This window comes from Panthera pardus, unplaced genomic scaffold (genome assembly GCF_024362965.1).
Source record: "Panthera pardus isolate Hobbes unplaced genomic scaffold, ASM2436296v1 HiC_scaffold_12, whole genome shotgun sequence".
NCBI lineage: Eukaryota > Metazoa > Chordata > Mammalia > Carnivora > Felidae > Panthera > Panthera pardus.
In genome coordinates this window covers 810001-824857 of record NW_026526677.1, presented here as the reverse complement: position 1 = coordinate 824857, position 14857 = coordinate 810001, and the positions used below count along the sequence as shown (strand labels likewise).

The window sequence follows — 14857 nt, the reverse complement described above, 5'->3', positions numbered from 1 at the left end:
GGTGGGTAAGGAGGGCCAGCCCACCCGCAGTGTGGCCCCCGCCCCAGGACAGGCGGGCACTCACGGCACAGGTCTGGCGTCCTCCAGAACACGCAGGCCCCCTCCTTCGTGCACGCCTGGGCGTATGAGGCCACGGCAGAGCAAAAGCACTCACAGTCCCCGCCCGTGTCGCAGGAGCACGAGTCATGGACGCAGGCCTCGTAGAAGGGCTTGGGGTCCACCTGGGGGAGAAGACCTCTGTGCCCTGGGCCCGCACTGCCCTCATGGGGCCAGGCCTGCCCCTGCAGCCGAGGAGCTCAGGACCCCCAGGGCAGGGCACGGTCACCCAGCACTAGCCTCCCAGGGGGCCGGCACGGGAGGTCCAGAGACAGGGGGCCACCCCTCCCCCCCCCCCCCCCCCCCCCCCCCCCCCCACTGCCCGGAGCTTCCGTCCTTTCTCCCTCCCTGGAAGACATGAGGGCTGGGGACCCAGCCAGGGGTCTCCGGGAGGGCAGGGCCTCTGGTAAAGGCCAGAAAATGGAGCTGAAGCTGGAGGAGAGGAGGCACACGGTGACCTCAGGGCGCTCCTCGGCGGGAGCAAGAAGGGCCACCCTGCGCAAGGATCCATGCGGTCCACCGCCACGGCCCCGCCTACGGCCCCGCCCACGCGCACGGCCCCGCCCAGGCCCGCCGCCACGGCCCCGCCCACGCACCTTGCTGTGGCAGACGGCGAAGACCCGGCTCTTGATGATACTGCACTGCTTCTCGGCCCAGGAGAGGCGGTGCGGCCTCAGGACGCAGGGCTCCGGGGTGAAGCTCACGTCTGGGCAGGTGGGGGCCTCCTTCCAGCTGTTCCCGAAGTCCAGCTCGCTGTCCACCACCATGTGGTCCCTCGTGGTGAAGTCGTTGCTGGAGCGGCGGTCGAAGTTCCCACACAGCCCGCACACCGTGCCCTGCGGAGGCAGCGAGCCCCGGGCGTGGTGAGGCGGCTCCCGCCCGGGAGGGTGGCTCGGCCCCTCCTGCGCCCCGGGGGCCCGGCAGCCGGGCGCCGCCACGCACCTCGTAGGACGGCGCCAGCTTGATGAAGACGGTGGTCCTCTTGTCCCAGATGACGATGACGCCCACGCTGGACTCTACCACCAGGTACTGGCCCACCTCCCGCGTGGTGTAGGACACGTGGTGGCCCACGTCTCGCTGGATCACCACGCGGTGCTTGCCCTCCAGCTTCAGCTCCAGACTCTGTGCCCAGGGGAGAGGCCCTGTCACTGGGCGCCCGGAGCATCCCCGAGGGCTCGCGCGGCCCCGGCATCAGGCGGCACTCACCCCCATGAAGATTTTGATGGCCTTGGAGCAGGTGACGCCCGTGGTGCCACAGGGAACATTCTCGGTGATGATGCTGAAGGAGCCCAGTGAGGAGTTGTGGCCACAGTAGTCCTGGGGACCCACGGGGGACGTGAGCCACACTGGCCCGGCCACCGCTGCCCCGGGCCCCCACCCAGCCTCAGCCCTCCTCTGGTAAAAGGGGGCCCTTAACGGCACACACAAGCCCCTCACTCCCCGGGCCCCTCACTGGGGACCCCTTCTTGGTGGGCTGAGAGTGGCTTTAGGACGTGGTGCGGGGCCACGGGCCGGGGGCAGGGCCACGCCGCTGGCCTCACCTGAGCCGCCACGTAGGAACAGTGTCCATCAAAGTCGTAGTGCTTTCCGTCGAACGTGATGTAGTGGCCACTTCCGTAGATGGAGCAGGAGCCGTAGCACACGGCCTGCGTGCACGCCCAGCGGCCCCTCCGGCAGGTGCTGAGGAGAGTGGGAAGGGGGCCTGGAGGGGCCATGGGGGTGCAAGTCCCCCCACCCCTGCTCAGAGGGAGCCCGGCGGGCCGGGCGCTGTGCGGACAGCCCCGGAGCGGCTCACGAACCACACCCACACCCCCCCCCCCCCCCCGCCCCCGCCAGAGCGCCTGGGGCCGGGGTCAGAGGGCCACTCACCAGGTGTTGCAGTCCACCTTGATCTTGTCCCCGGGGGAGTACAGGTCCTTGTTGTGCACACAGGGACACTGCTCTTCCAGGACGCAGCCGCCGCGGCCGTCATCCAGCAGCCCGTCCGGGCAAACACAGCCGCTGATGCACTCCGTCTGGTACTGCAGGGGGCCGGAGTGGCGTTCAGGGATTTGCTTCCGGGCTGGCCCCGTCACTGCCGCCCCCTTTCCTGACCCTGGCAGACACCCCTCTGTCCCTTCCCCACCCACAGACCCCGGCCCTCTCTCCTCTCTCGGGCTCTGCCCTGGGCCGGGGTACAGGCGAGGGCTGCCGGCCGAGGGTCCCTACGCTGGCCACCGAGCCCTCAGTGGGCCGGACGGGGGGCCGGCCGGCCACCACCTCCCCCGCCCGGGGACAGGGAGGGCCAGTGAGGCCCGTGTGCGCGCGGGACCCAACATCCAGGTCCCGGGGCCAGTGTGGACGCCTGGGGACACCCTCCCCCCCCACGGCGGCCCCCACACGCACGTGGCCGGCAGCCAGCGTCTGGCAGCTGGTGGGTCGCGGGTTCTGGATGGCCAGCGCTGTCAGGTTGTTGCAATCCACGTGGATCTTTGGGGCCTGACAGCCTGTGGGACAGAGGGGGCCGCCTGGGCTCAGTGGAGGTCGGGCTGGGGGCGGGGCGGGGGGGGGCTCAGCAGGCGGGGATGAGTGAGGGGTGGGGAGCCAGGCACGCGCAGGCTACTACTTACGAAGGCCGATCAGCTGGATCTGGACGCACTGAAGCCTGCCGTTCCGGCAAACGCTGAGGGGAAGAGGCAGGAGGTGAACAGGCCCCTCGTGGGGGCGGGCGGGCCCGTGGGTCCCCCCGTGCCCCCCAACCCCAGGCCGCCTACCATCGCTCCCCCTGCCGCAGGACCACTTCCCCGGCCTCCAGGTAGAGGCCGCGGTGATAGCAAGAGCACTTGGCCAGGGGCACACAGCGGCCCTTCTCATCCAGGAAGGTGTGGTCGGGGCAGCCGCAGCCGTCCACCGGGGCAAAGCCCTTGAGGCAGTGGGTGTCGGCCTCGGAGAGCGAGCGGCAGGTGGGCTGGCAGGTGGTCAGGTTGTACAGGAAGATCTGTGAGCTGGGGCAGGAGCCCAAGTCCTTGTCTGCGGAGGCGCGGGGCGGGCGTGAGGGGCGCAGGGACGGCCCCCGGCCCCCCCGCTCCCCGCCCCACTGGCCGTCCCTGAGCCCCACCCCAGCCAAGGGGCCCACGAGGGCAGTCTCCCTGAGATGGCGCACGGGAACCCCGCCCCCCGGGAACCCCGGGCCGCGGTTCTGGGCCCCGCCCTGCCAGCACGGAACAGCGGGGCTGACCCCTCCCGCCACGGGGGACGCCAGACACCCCGCGGGGGCTGGCACTCACTGCAGACTTGCTCCCGCCACCCCCACAGCATGACGCCCTTGGTGGCGCAGGCGCGGGCATAGGAGGACAGGGCGGCGCACATGCAGTCTTCGCTGTTCTGGCAGTTACACGTATCGTACTTGCACCTCTGGGGGAAAGTGAGGCCCGCAGTGAACGAGGGAAGCAGCTCACGCACACGCGTGCACACACACGCACCGGCTCCCACCCGGCAAGGGGCAAACCCACGCAGGCACCCCCGCGCGCGCACGTGCTGACGGTCGGCAGCTCCCAGGGGGAGACTCGAGGCCAAGTGTCGGGCTCGGCCCGACGCACAGAGCGCACCTCCCGGGCAAGATCGGGCGACGGGCAGTGCCCACGCGGGTCCCACCCACCTTGTAATACTCCGAGGGGTCCACGGCTGAGTGGCACCTGCCGAAGGGGGTCTCTGTCTTCTTCAGCAGGGAGCACCAGTGCTCCGCGTAGTTGGCTGCAGAGGAGGGACAGAGCCTCAGCAGGGGCAGGCCCCTCCAGCAGGTCCCCTGAGCCCCGCTGCCTGGCCGCCCAGGCTGGAACCCACTCGGTCCCCTGGAGCCCAGTCCCCTCCAGCCCAATGCGAGGCCACACCCCCACAGCCGCCCCACGCTCAACCTGCCCTGACCCGGTGGGTGGGAAGGCACGTGTCATGTCCCCAGACCAGCCCCTGGGCGAGGGCCACCACCCAGTGATTAGCGAGCAAGCCTGGCCCCTCCGCGGTGACTCTTGGCGGGCAGCCACCGTGGACCACCCTACCCAGCCACGCGGCAGAAAGCAGCAGCTGGACAGGCTGGCCAGCCGCCCCCCCCCCCCCAGCCCCACCCGGCCAACGGGTCCCGCGGGGCGTCCCGTGCACCCGGCGGGGCCGAGCCTCACCGCTCTCGATGTTGAGGGAGCAGGGGTCCTCCAGCCAGTCCAGCTTGTCGTGGCAACTCGACTGGGCCTTCCACGTGTTGGCGAAGCCGGCCCCCGTGGCCTCCACCAGCCCGCCCGCCGTCTTGAAGTCATCCCCTTCCAGGCCGTTGAAGTTCCCGCAGAGGCCTGAGGGGCCGGGACAGGGTTGGGAAGGGGCAGGGCGCCAGGGGGCAGGCCCCGAGCGAGCGGGGCCCTTGCGGGGGCGGGCCGAGGGCACCACTCACCCTGCACGCGCCCCTGGGCGGCCTGGTCCAACGTCACAAACAGCTGCATCACGGGCACCAGCTGCACCTGCAGCCTGAGGCCGAAGGCGGTGTTCACCATGAGGTGGTGGGAGGATGGTTGGAAGATGGAGAAGCTGGCTGCAAGGCAGGGGGCGGGGGTCCCCCTCGTCGGCAGGGGCTCTGGAGCTGCAGGGGGCTGCACCTCCTCCAGCGCCACCCCCGACTGGGCGTCCCATGGACCCACCAGTCATGGGGGGGGGGGGAGGGGGCAGGACTCACCAGTCACGTGGGGCAAGTTCACCTGCAGCTCATTCAGCAGCACGCTGCCGTCCGACTTGAAGGCCACCACCTGCGGGACAGGCAGAGGGGACGGTGGGGCTGAGAGGGGCCCTGGGGGCCCAGGGGCACCGGGCGGGGAGGGGCGGGGGCACCCACGTTCTTCTTGTTGTCGGTCAGCAGCACCGCCGTCTTCAGGCAGGTCTGCTTGTCCGTGGAGCCGCAGGGGGCCAGCTCACCCAGGAGGGCGTAGGAGTCGTGGTCGCCCTGCAGGGGACAGGGACTGTGGCAGCGACCCACACAGAGCCAGATGCAGGGCCGGGAGCCAGCCGTGCCCGCTCGCCGCCCGGCCAGCTACCTTGACCAGCACGTAGTAGCAGTCCCCGTGGAAAGTGTACTTCTTCCCGTCAAAGGTGGAGATGTGGGAGCCGCCCTCCAGGGCGCAGGTGCCTGGGCATGGCAGGTCTTTGCACACCCAGCGGCCGGCGGTGCAGATGCTGTGGGCCATGGGGCACAGGGTCAGGCTCAGCTGCCCCCTCCAGCCCACCGGCCCCTAGCCCAAGGCTCCCAGCCCAGGGCACCCAGCCCACTGGCCCCCAGCGCAAGGCCCCCAGCCCACCAGCTCCCAGCCCAGGGCCCCAGACCCCAGACCCACCAGCCCCCAGCCCACCGGCCCCTAGCCCAAGGCTCCCAGCCCAGGGCACTGAGCCCAGGAAACCGCCCCCCCAGCCCAGGGCCCTCAGCCCACCGGCCCCCAGCCCACCAGCTCCCAGCCCGGGGCCCCAGCCCCCAGCCCACCGGCCCCCAGCCCAAGGCCCCCAGCCCGGGACCCAGGACCCACCACTGCTCGCAGTCGTTGGTGATCTGCTGGCCGGGCAAGTACAGGTGCCCGTGGACCTTGCAGTGACATTGGCTGACGGGAATGCAGCCTCTGCCCTCAATGTCATCGTACACAGTGCCTGGACGGTAGGGAAGAGACGTTATCCTCGGCCAGCCTCGGAAAACCCCAGAATCCCCACAGCGGGGCTTTCTCCGGCAGGGCCGCAGCCCCGGGCTGGCCTGTGATGGGGCAATCTCCCAGGTGGGGTTGCCAGCCAGGCCTCCCACCCGCAGGCCCCTCTGGTCCTTCGGGGACACCTGTGCCCCCACACATCACCCGGTCAGGGATCTGCCTTGGGAACACAGCCTCCAGACCACCTCCCTGGGGGCCTCCAGGCTCTGTGAGCAGGGCAGCGGGACAGGTGCTCTCGGGGTGATGACCAGGAAGGAGTCCTCCCACCGAGACTCCCTGAAGCCCCACTGTGTGCACTTGGGAGGCAGTCTTCAGCTTCTGTGTCCCTTCTACCCAGTGTCAGGGAAGAGGGCACCGCCCCTCGCGTCCAGCGCCATCGCTGACCTCCCCCCACCGTCCCCCGGTCCCAGGGCACACGGGCCTGGGCGGGCCATCTCAGGGCAGCGCCCACCCACCAGCCACCGCCCCGAGGCCTCCACAGCACACACCTTCCGGGCAAAAACAGCCGTCCATGCGGTGCTCCTCACACAGGTTGCTGATTCCCAGGTGTGAGCAGGTGTCCATGCAGGGTGAGCCACTCTCCAGGTAAACCATGTTCCTGGGGCAGCTCTTGGCTGCAAAGGCAAAGGCAGGCCCCTGAGCGGACACGTACGCAGGGGTACAGGGGGCCCGGGGTGCGGGGGGCCGGGATGCAGGGGGGCCAGGGTGCAGGGGGCTAGGGTACAGGGGCCCGGGGTACAAGGGGGCCGGGGTGCAGGGGCCTAGGGTACAGGGGCCGGGGTACAAGGGGGCCGGGGTGCAGGGGGCTGGGGTACAGGGGGCCGGGGTACAGCGGGGCCGGGGTGCAGGGGGCCCAGGGTACAACGGGGCTGGGATGCAGGGGGCCCGGGATTTAGGGGGCCCGGGGTACAGGGGGCCTGGGGTGCAGGAGGGCTGGGGTACTGGGGGGCCGGGGTGCAGGGAGGCCAGGGTACAAGGGGCCGGGTACAGTGGGGCTGGGGTGCAGGGGGCCCAGCGTACTGTGGGGCCGGGATGCAAGGCAGCCACGATGCAGGGGGCACGGGATTCAGGGGGCCCGGGGTGCAGGGGGCCGGGATGCAGGGGGGCCGGGGTACAAGGGGGCCAGGGTGCAGGGGGCCAGGGTGCAGGGAGGCTGGGGTACAGGGGGCTGGGGTACAGCAGGGCCGGGTACGGGGGGCCAGGGTACAAGGGGGCTAGGGTACGGGGGGCTGGGGTACAAGTGGGCCGAGGTGTAGGGGGCCGGGTGCAGGGGGCCCAGGGTACAGGGCCCGGGATGCAGGGCACCAGGCCGCCCCGTCCCTGGACGGCCCCCGCCCCGAGGGCCCCGCGGTGCCCATGCCCCCACCCGCCCGGCGGCACCGCGGCGCTTACGGCAGAACACGGGGGTCCTCCAGGTGCCCGGCCGGCCGCCCGCGTGCGAGCACTGGCGGGAGAACTCGGCGAGGCTGCTGCAGATGCAGGAGGCGCCCAGCGGGCACCGGCAGCGGTCCTGCACGCAGGCCTGCACGTACAGCTCCAGCGGCACCAGGCCCAGGCAGTCCTCGAAGGCCGAGCCCGTCAGCAGCCTCTCACACTCGGCGCGCTGGCAGACAGACGCGGGGGTGAGGGGATGAGGGCCGCTCCCGCCCTCCTCTTCTCCGCGACACCCCCAGACGCACCCCCCCTCCCCCGCCTCCCTCCCGGGAACGGCTCCTCCCCCGCCAGCGACTCACGTGCTCAGAGCAGGACTCTCCCGCGGGCTCCTCCTCGGGGTCCTCGCACACCGCCCCGGGCTTTTTGATCTTCTGCATGTTCCCAAACTCGATGGCACTGAAGGACACACCTGGGGGCACAGGCCTGTCAGCGGGGCAGCGGCAGGGACCCAGCGCCCACGCCCCGCCCGCCAGGCCCCCAAGGAGACCCTACCGTCAGAGAGGAACTCTGAATAGACGTGCAGGCCGTTGTAGTCCCCGCAGAGGCCACACGTGTGGTTCCGGAACTTACTGTCCAGCTCCAGCTGGAAGGGGAACGGGAGGCAGGTGAGCGGGACCACGGCCAGGCTGGTCCCCAGCACCTCCCTCCGCTCGGGCACCCGGTACGACAGGAGGCTGGGGTCAGCCCCGGGGTGTCCTGGCACCGGGGATCGCTGAGGACCAGGACAGGGGTGGGGGGTGGGCGAAGGGCCAGCCCGCCTCCCCCCGCACCCTGGGCCCCGAGGGGCCCCCTCTGCTGCCGATCCGCTCGTGACGGGGGCCGGTCCGCTGGCCCCTGAGCTCCGCTAGGCACCCCTGGCTGTGGCGGGGGCTGCACCCACCATGAGGGAGTCTTCCCGGTTCCACATGAGGGTGAGTCCCACGCGGGAGTAGACCTTGGTATAGACGTCGCTCTTCTCAATGAGCAGCCCGGGGCTATAGTGCGGGGTGCTGACCCTGGGGAGGGGCGCCGGGAGGGAGTCACGCGCAGGCCCACACAGTCACCCACTGCCCAGAGGGGACTGAGGCTGCACGTCCTGTGGGTGGGGTGGCCTCCGCTCCCAGTGCCAGGGCCACGGACGGCGTGGCCACCCTCCGGGGCAGCCTGTCCACCTTGGCCGGGCTGGCCTCCCGCCTGCCCCTGTCCCTCTTTATGCCCCTCCTCCAGGCCCCAGCTCTGTGCCCCTGGGCCTATACACAACCCCCTGGGGAAACAAAGGGCACACCCTGCAGGAGGCTGGGCAGGAATGCAGCTTAAAGCCCATTGTTCCCGAGACAATGGGGGACAATAGCTGGGGAGGGGAGAGGGCCTCCCGCGGCCCCCCCTTGGGTAACTCGAGCCTGGGTAACGGGGGGGGGGGACCTGGGGCCCCCAGTACAGGATGGGTGAAGCCCCTCGCACCCATGGGGGCTCCTGGCGGGGGCCCATAGGTGTTTGTTGCATGGGTCAGTGACCCGAACTCAAACCCGACACCCTCCTAGCTGGTGGAGGGCCTCGCGGGGCCGCCCAGCCCCACTCACACGGCCCCGTTCAGCACCGCCAGCTGGTGGGTGAGGTAGATAGTGTCATCTTTGATGTTCAGCAGGATGTAGTCGAGCTGGGGGTGAGCCCCGTCTCGTCCCAGGCCCCGCTTCAGGTGCACTGCAAACTCCTTGTAGGAGTCCCTGCAGTCAGACGCAAAGTTGTAGTCGCAGAGGCCCGGGAAGCGGAAGATGTCGCCGTCGAACGTCTTATAGTGGAAGTCGCCCCAAGTGCTGCAGACGCTGTGGCCATGGTTCCGGGTCCTGCCCTCTGGGGGAGCAGGGACACACAGGGTGAGCGGGCCAGGCCCCGGGAAGCCTGTCCCAAGGCCCCGCCCCACAGCTGCCCTCTGGGGACCGTCCACGAGGCCATCCTGCGGGACTGGCCCCTGCTGGACCTTTGCCGCCCTGACCAGGGGGTCTCAGCCCCTTGAAAGGACATTTCCAGCCGCCACCCCCGTGTGCCCAGCCTGGCACCAAGCAGGATAGAGAGACTTCCCGGAGCCCAGGGCACCCTGTCCACCTGGTCCAGGGACCCCTGCCCCACCACTGCCACACCCCGTCCGGCATCCCCCTGCTCCCACCGCCCCTCACCCACCAGGATGGCGTCTCTGGGTGCCCACTTTGTGTCCAGACATTTGGGGCCAACTTCCTCCCACACCCAGCGGCTTTGTCACCCAAATGGGACAGAGACACCCCCATCCCGCGTTCCCACTCTTTTCAGTCTGGAGTGACCCCTTCGGCACGCGGCCAACACCCCACTTTGCGGAAGGGCTACCTTGGCCTTGGCCCTCCAAGGGGCCCTGACACCCAGCCCCTCTCGACTGCCCCTGCCCACCCCCCCCCCCGACCCACCAGGTCCCTGGACAAAGGCCCAGCTCAGGTGTTTGGACCTGGCACCACCACCTGGCCACAGACTCTGGCCCGAAGATCACCTTCAAAGGGATGACAGGCACCCAAGACCACCTTCCCTCCTCCTTCCTTCCACCCAAAGTCGGAGGGCAGGATGCCCGACCCAAGCGGTGCACCCCAGAGGCTGGGCGGAGGAGGGCCTCCGCTCTGAGCTGCCTCGGCCGTCCTGCCTCCCAGGACACGCCACTGACCACCTTCTCACCTCTCCGGAGCTCCGCACCCCCAGCTGAGCTGAGGGCCAGGCAGACAGCCACCAGGCCGGCTAGCGGCAGCCCCATGGTGGCTCAGAAGGGTGGTGGGGGAGAGCAACTGGGGCAGGGGTCCGGGCCTTATATGGCCCAGCAGGACCGGCAGAGGCGGGGAGAGCAGGGGAGGGGCAAAGCGTGGGTGGGGCGTTTGCCAGGTTATCAGGAAAACAGCTGTGGGGGCTCCCGTGGTGTCACTTGGGAAATATTGATTCAAGTTATCTGTGGTTTATCTTTTTATTAGCCCTCAGTAAAGCTAGCCCTTCTCAGGACGCCCCAGCACCCATGACCCCGGTTCCGAACAACACGCCCTCCCAGCAGCAAGCGGGACAGGGCCCACCCGGGGAGGTCCTGCGCGCCCACATCCCACAGGCCCCTGGTCCTCCTGGCCCCCGCCCACCCTGTCCCACATCCCAGCAGAGCGAGGTTTGCAGGAGGTGCTTCCCTGAGGGGGGCTCCCAGGGAGGCCCACTGCCCCGTGTTTGCTCCTCCCTCCCTGCTCTCCCGCTCCGGAGGCCCTGCCCCGACTGGGGCCCCGAGCCCCCCAAGGCAGTGGGCTCCGGTGAGGCCCAGAGGCTGCCTCATCTCTGTGCAGACTCTGCTCCTTGGCTGGTTTCGGAGGGCGGCCCACTGGGTAACATCAGGCCCCCAGCTCCGCCCGCTCCCTAATCCCCTCCTGTTCCCAGGCTGATCCAGTCTCTGGAGTTACCTGTAACTGAAACTTGGGAAGCCCAGCCAGGGGACGCTGTGCCGAAACACGTCCTCTGGGACACGGGAGGGCCGGCAGGAGGCTGGGAGTGGACGTCCTCGAGGGGAACGTGGCCCCAGGCTGTTAGCCTCCCCTGCCTGGCCCGGAGTTTTGTCTCCTGGCAGGTGGGGAGAGAACCGAGTCTCAGCCTCCACAAATTACAGTCAAGTCGTCCCCGAGCTTCAGGGGCAGGTGTGGGCGGGGGGCACTCACGTCAACAATCACTGAGACTCTGGATGAGATGGATGCCCAGAGCGTGGGGGCGTGGGACACCCTTCCTCCCTGACCCAGGCTGCCCTCGGAGACAGTGACCCGGCTAGAGTCAGCACCTTGGCCTGTGCCTCCGTGTGGGCCCTTCCTCCGCAGACAAGACCTCCGCACCACAGTGACAGCATCTAGGGACGAGAAGCCTGTTCACGCCACCCGATGATTCCTGGGGCCCCAAGAAGGGGCCGATCCCCCAGGGTCTAAGAGGATGGCTGGGAGCCAGGGGCAGTGAGCCTGGCACTCCTGGGGGGCCTGGGATGGAGCGCCTCCTCCCATCCCACTGTGCCGCCAGCCCCAGGCCCAGGAACTGTCCTCTCTGCAGGGACCCAGGGACCCGGGCACGAGTATGTGGCCTGAGCCAGGAGCAGCAGGGATTAGGAAACCAGAGCCAGCTGGGCCAGCAGGCCCATTGTGCCACTTCCCCGTGGGGCTGAACAGGCTGGCACTGAGCCCCGGGGAAACCCAGGAACAGGGGCCCCTCACAGCCCCCCCAAGGCAGTGATTTTCCATGCCAGGCTTCCTCTGCCCTGCTGGGATTCAGAGAAATCCTGGCCCGACACTGGACACCCAGCCCAGCCCCTCCTGCCCTGAGTATGAGAGGCAGGAGTTCTCCTCTGGGATTGAGAATGGGGTCCTCTCCTGGGATTGAGAAGGTGGGAGTCCTCCCCTGGGGTCTGAGAAGGTGGGAGTCCTCCTCTGGGGTCTGAAAAGGTGTGAGTCACCTCTGGGATTGAGAAGGTGGGGGTCCTCCCCTGTGATTGAGAAGGTGGGAGTCCTCCCCTGGGATTGAGAAGGTGGGAGTCCTCCCCTGGAGTCTGAGAAGATGGCGTCCTCACCTGGGATTGAGAAGGTGGGGGTCCTCCCCTGGGATTGAGAAGGTGGAGTCCTCCCCTGGGATTGAGAAGGTGGGGTCCTCCCCTGGGATTGAGAAGGTGGGAGTCCTCCCCTGGGATTGAGAAGGTGGAGTCTGGAGTCTGAGAAGGTGGTGTCCTCCTCTGGGATTGAGAAGGTGGGTATCTTCCTCTGGGATTGAGAAGGTGGGGGTCCTCCTCTGGGATTGAGGAGGTGGGGGGTCCTCCCCTGGGATTGAGAAGGTGGAAGTCCTCCCCTGGGATTGAGAAGGTGGGGTCCTCCCCTGGGGTCTGAGAAGGTGGCGTCCTCCCCTGGGATTGAGAAGGTGGGAGTCCTCCCCTGGGGTCTGAGAAGGTGGGGTCCTCCCCTGGGATTGAGAAGGTGGGAGTCCTCCCCTGGGATTGAGAAGGTGGCGTCCTCCCCTGGGGTTGAGAAGGTGGCATCCTCCCCTGGGATTGAGAAGGTGGCGTCCTCTCCTGGGGTTGAGAAGGTGGGGTCCTCCCCTGGGATTGAGAAGGTGGGGCCCTCCCCTGGGATTGAGAAGGTGGGGTCCTCCCCTGGGATTGAGAAGGTGGGGTCCTCCCCTGGGATTGAGAAGGTGAGAGTCCTCCCCTGGGATTGAGAAGGTGGAGTCCTCCCCTGGGATTGAGAAGGTGGGGTCCTCCCCTGGGATTGAGAAGGTGGGGTCCTCCCCTGGGATTGAGAAGGTGAGAGTCCTCCCCTGGGATTGAGAAGGTGGCGTCCTCCCCTGGGATTGAGAAGGTGGGGTCCTCCCCTGGGATTGAGAAGGTGAGAGTCCTCCCCTGGGATTGAGAAGGTGGAGTCCTCCCCTGGGATTGAGAAGGTGGGGCCCTCCCCGGGGTCTGAGAAGGTCAGCCCTACATCTCCTATGTGTAGGGGCAGCAGGGCTGACCTGAGGCCCCAAGGTCTGACCCTGACCCTCTTTGCCCAGTTGCAGGGTCTCAGGTGGCACCTGAAGAGCGGTGACATCCGACCGCCAGGCACAGGGTGAGGCTCCGAGTGCGTGGTGGGAGGGAGCCTACAGAAGGTGGCAGTGAACGCTCCATCAGGCTGGGGTGACCAGCGTCGCCCCACCACCCCCTCCAGAGTCTGGGACCGAGTCCCACGCTCATCCCCACCATCGGATCCCCGGTCAGCCCCCGCTGCCAGCTGGGCTTTCTCGCCGTGGTCATGGGGCCGCTCACAGGTGAGTCAGTGGGGCGCAGGCTCCACTGCATACAGGGTAGACAAACTGCAAAGTGCCCGGCTGGGGCCACAGATGCCCGGGGCCCTGAGGCACGTCCACCCACCACCTGTGACACACGGACAGACGTGGGAAAGGGACGGTGTGCCCTGGGGGTCTCCCCTCTGCAGCTGGAGTGTGTTTCCCCCTGGGCCCCACAGGCTCCTCGTCCCCTGTCCTCTGGAGGACACAGCCCTGCCCAGCTGCAGCCGGGAGGCTGTTGAGGGGTCGCTGACTGCGTCTGTGACAGGCAGACCCCCAGCACAGGGCCGGGGCACCTGGGGCCTCCCCACCAGGCCCCACACCCAGCAGTGTTTACCCTGACAAGACACGGTTCCCAAGTGTCGCACGAATTTACCACAGGGAGGAGGCCACAAAGACGTCATGAAACGCAGCCTAAAGTGACTGTTCCACTGCTTTCTGTCCACAAACCTGACTCATCGGGAAGTGGAAGGGTTGTGGGGGGGGAGGGTTTGTAGGGGGAGGGGAGGAGGTGGGAAGGAGGTTGGGGGGGCAGGAAGGAAGTGGGAAGGAGGAAGAAGAAAGAAAGGTTGTGGAGAGAAGAGAGACGATGAAGCCTCACACCTGTCAGAGAGACCCGAGGATAGCAGGTGCATCCCTAGCCCACCACCCCCACCCCGTGCTGGGTCACCTGGTGTGAAGGTCAATTTTATGCATCAACATGGCTAGGCCACAGTACCAATTTTTGATAAAACACCAGTCTAGATGTTGTTATGAAGGTATGTGTTAGATGTGAATAGATCACTCTTCATAATGTGGGTGGGCCTCATCCAATCAGTTGAAGGCTTAAGAGAAAAAAGACTGAGGGACTCCAGAAGGAGAGATTCTGCTCCCGGATGGCCTTTGGTCTGGAGCTGCAACATCAGCCTTCCCTGGTGTCCAACCTGCAGGCTTCAGACTTGCAGGCCCCACAATTCCTGAAAATAAATCTCCCTCTCTCTCCCTCTCCCCACCTTCTCTCTCTATACACACCCCTCTCAGACCCTACACCCAACCCCAGCTCCACGGCTCTGGCAAATCATGGGTTCTCGGCCCCTCTGGACACCCAGGGGAGACCCCAGCCCCAGCAAGCCACAGGGAAAGAGTTCCTGGCAAGTGAGCATCTGAGGACTCAAGGGCAGGCCAGCACCGGCCATGCCCACGTCCTGCCCCTTCAAAGGTTCTGAAAGACCTATGGGTGTGCAGGACCAGGTCCCACATCATCTCCTGGACTGCAAGAGTTTATGAATAGGACATAAACTTACCTTCCCCCCAAGCGGTCTATAAAGTGTGGGTGGATAAGCACACGGAGTATTTGTTTTGGGTAAGAATGGGGAAAGGCCAAGTCAGCAGGCTGGGCTTCTTGGCCTGGGCTCCACTGGGCAGGTGGCCACTGGGCCGGCCTCCTTATGAAGAAAAGGCCACTGTGCTTCAGAAGACCCAGCCACCTTTAGGCAGTGGTGGACCTAGTTCAAGTGTCATACCCTTACCCTGACCATAGTCATCACCACCCTGGCCACAGTGTGTGACTTGCTGGCCTTCTTTCTGTGAGTGCCTTGAGAGCAGCAGCCTATGTAGGATCCTCCACAGGCCAGCTTTACAGTAGATGTGCTCAGTAACTCTGCTTCTGGGTGACTGGGCGGGTGGAGGAGGGAGGGAGGGAGGGAGGGAGGGAGGGAGGAATAGGGGGTGGATAGGGGGAAGGGTAGATGATGAGTGGATGGATGGATGGATGATGGATGGATGGATGGATGGAGATGATGGAGTGATGGGTAGATGACGATGGATGGATGGAT

The 14857-nt window shown here is 67.3% G+C and overlaps 1 protein-coding gene across 1 annotated transcript in view; it reads right to left on the bottom strand.

Annotated features, from left to right (window-relative positions):
* Positions 1 to 10032, bottom strand: part of MUC2 (mucin 2, oligomeric mucus/gel-forming) — a 28522-nt gene extending 18490 nt beyond the window's left edge. Inside the window, exons 1-24 of the mRNA XM_053900051.1 lie at positions 9909 to 10032; positions 8795 to 9065; positions 8116 to 8230; positions 7728 to 7818; positions 7535 to 7644; positions 7194 to 7404; positions 6290 to 6415; positions 5631 to 5748; positions 5148 to 5286; positions 4949 to 5056; positions 4793 to 4862; positions 4514 to 4651; positions 4251 to 4415; positions 3734 to 3828; positions 3363 to 3489; positions 2850 to 3105; positions 2706 to 2758; positions 2482 to 2582; positions 1966 to 2117; positions 1638 to 1776; positions 1303 to 1413; positions 1039 to 1218; positions 693 to 932; positions 65 to 221 (exon numbers count right to left, since the gene is read on the bottom strand). Coding sequence (XP_053756026.1) covers positions 65 to 221; positions 693 to 932; positions 1039 to 1218; positions 1303 to 1413; positions 1638 to 1776; positions 1966 to 2117; positions 2482 to 2582; positions 2706 to 2758; positions 2850 to 3105; positions 3363 to 3489; positions 3734 to 3828; positions 4251 to 4415; positions 4514 to 4651; positions 4793 to 4862; positions 4949 to 5056; positions 5148 to 5286; positions 5631 to 5748; positions 6290 to 6415; positions 7194 to 7404; positions 7535 to 7644; positions 7728 to 7818; positions 8116 to 8230; positions 8795 to 9065; positions 9909 to 9984 — 3349 coding nt within the window. The 5' untranslated portion in view covers positions 9985 to 10032. The remainder of the gene's footprint in view (positions 1 to 64; positions 222 to 692; positions 933 to 1038; positions 1219 to 1302; positions 1414 to 1637; positions 1777 to 1965; positions 2118 to 2481; positions 2583 to 2705; positions 2759 to 2849; positions 3106 to 3362; positions 3490 to 3733; positions 3829 to 4250; positions 4416 to 4513; positions 4652 to 4792; positions 4863 to 4948; positions 5057 to 5147; positions 5287 to 5630; positions 5749 to 6289; positions 6416 to 7193; positions 7405 to 7534; positions 7645 to 7727; positions 7819 to 8115; positions 8231 to 8794; positions 9066 to 9908) is intronic.
* Between the last annotated feature and the right edge of the window lie 4825 nt (positions 10033 to 14857).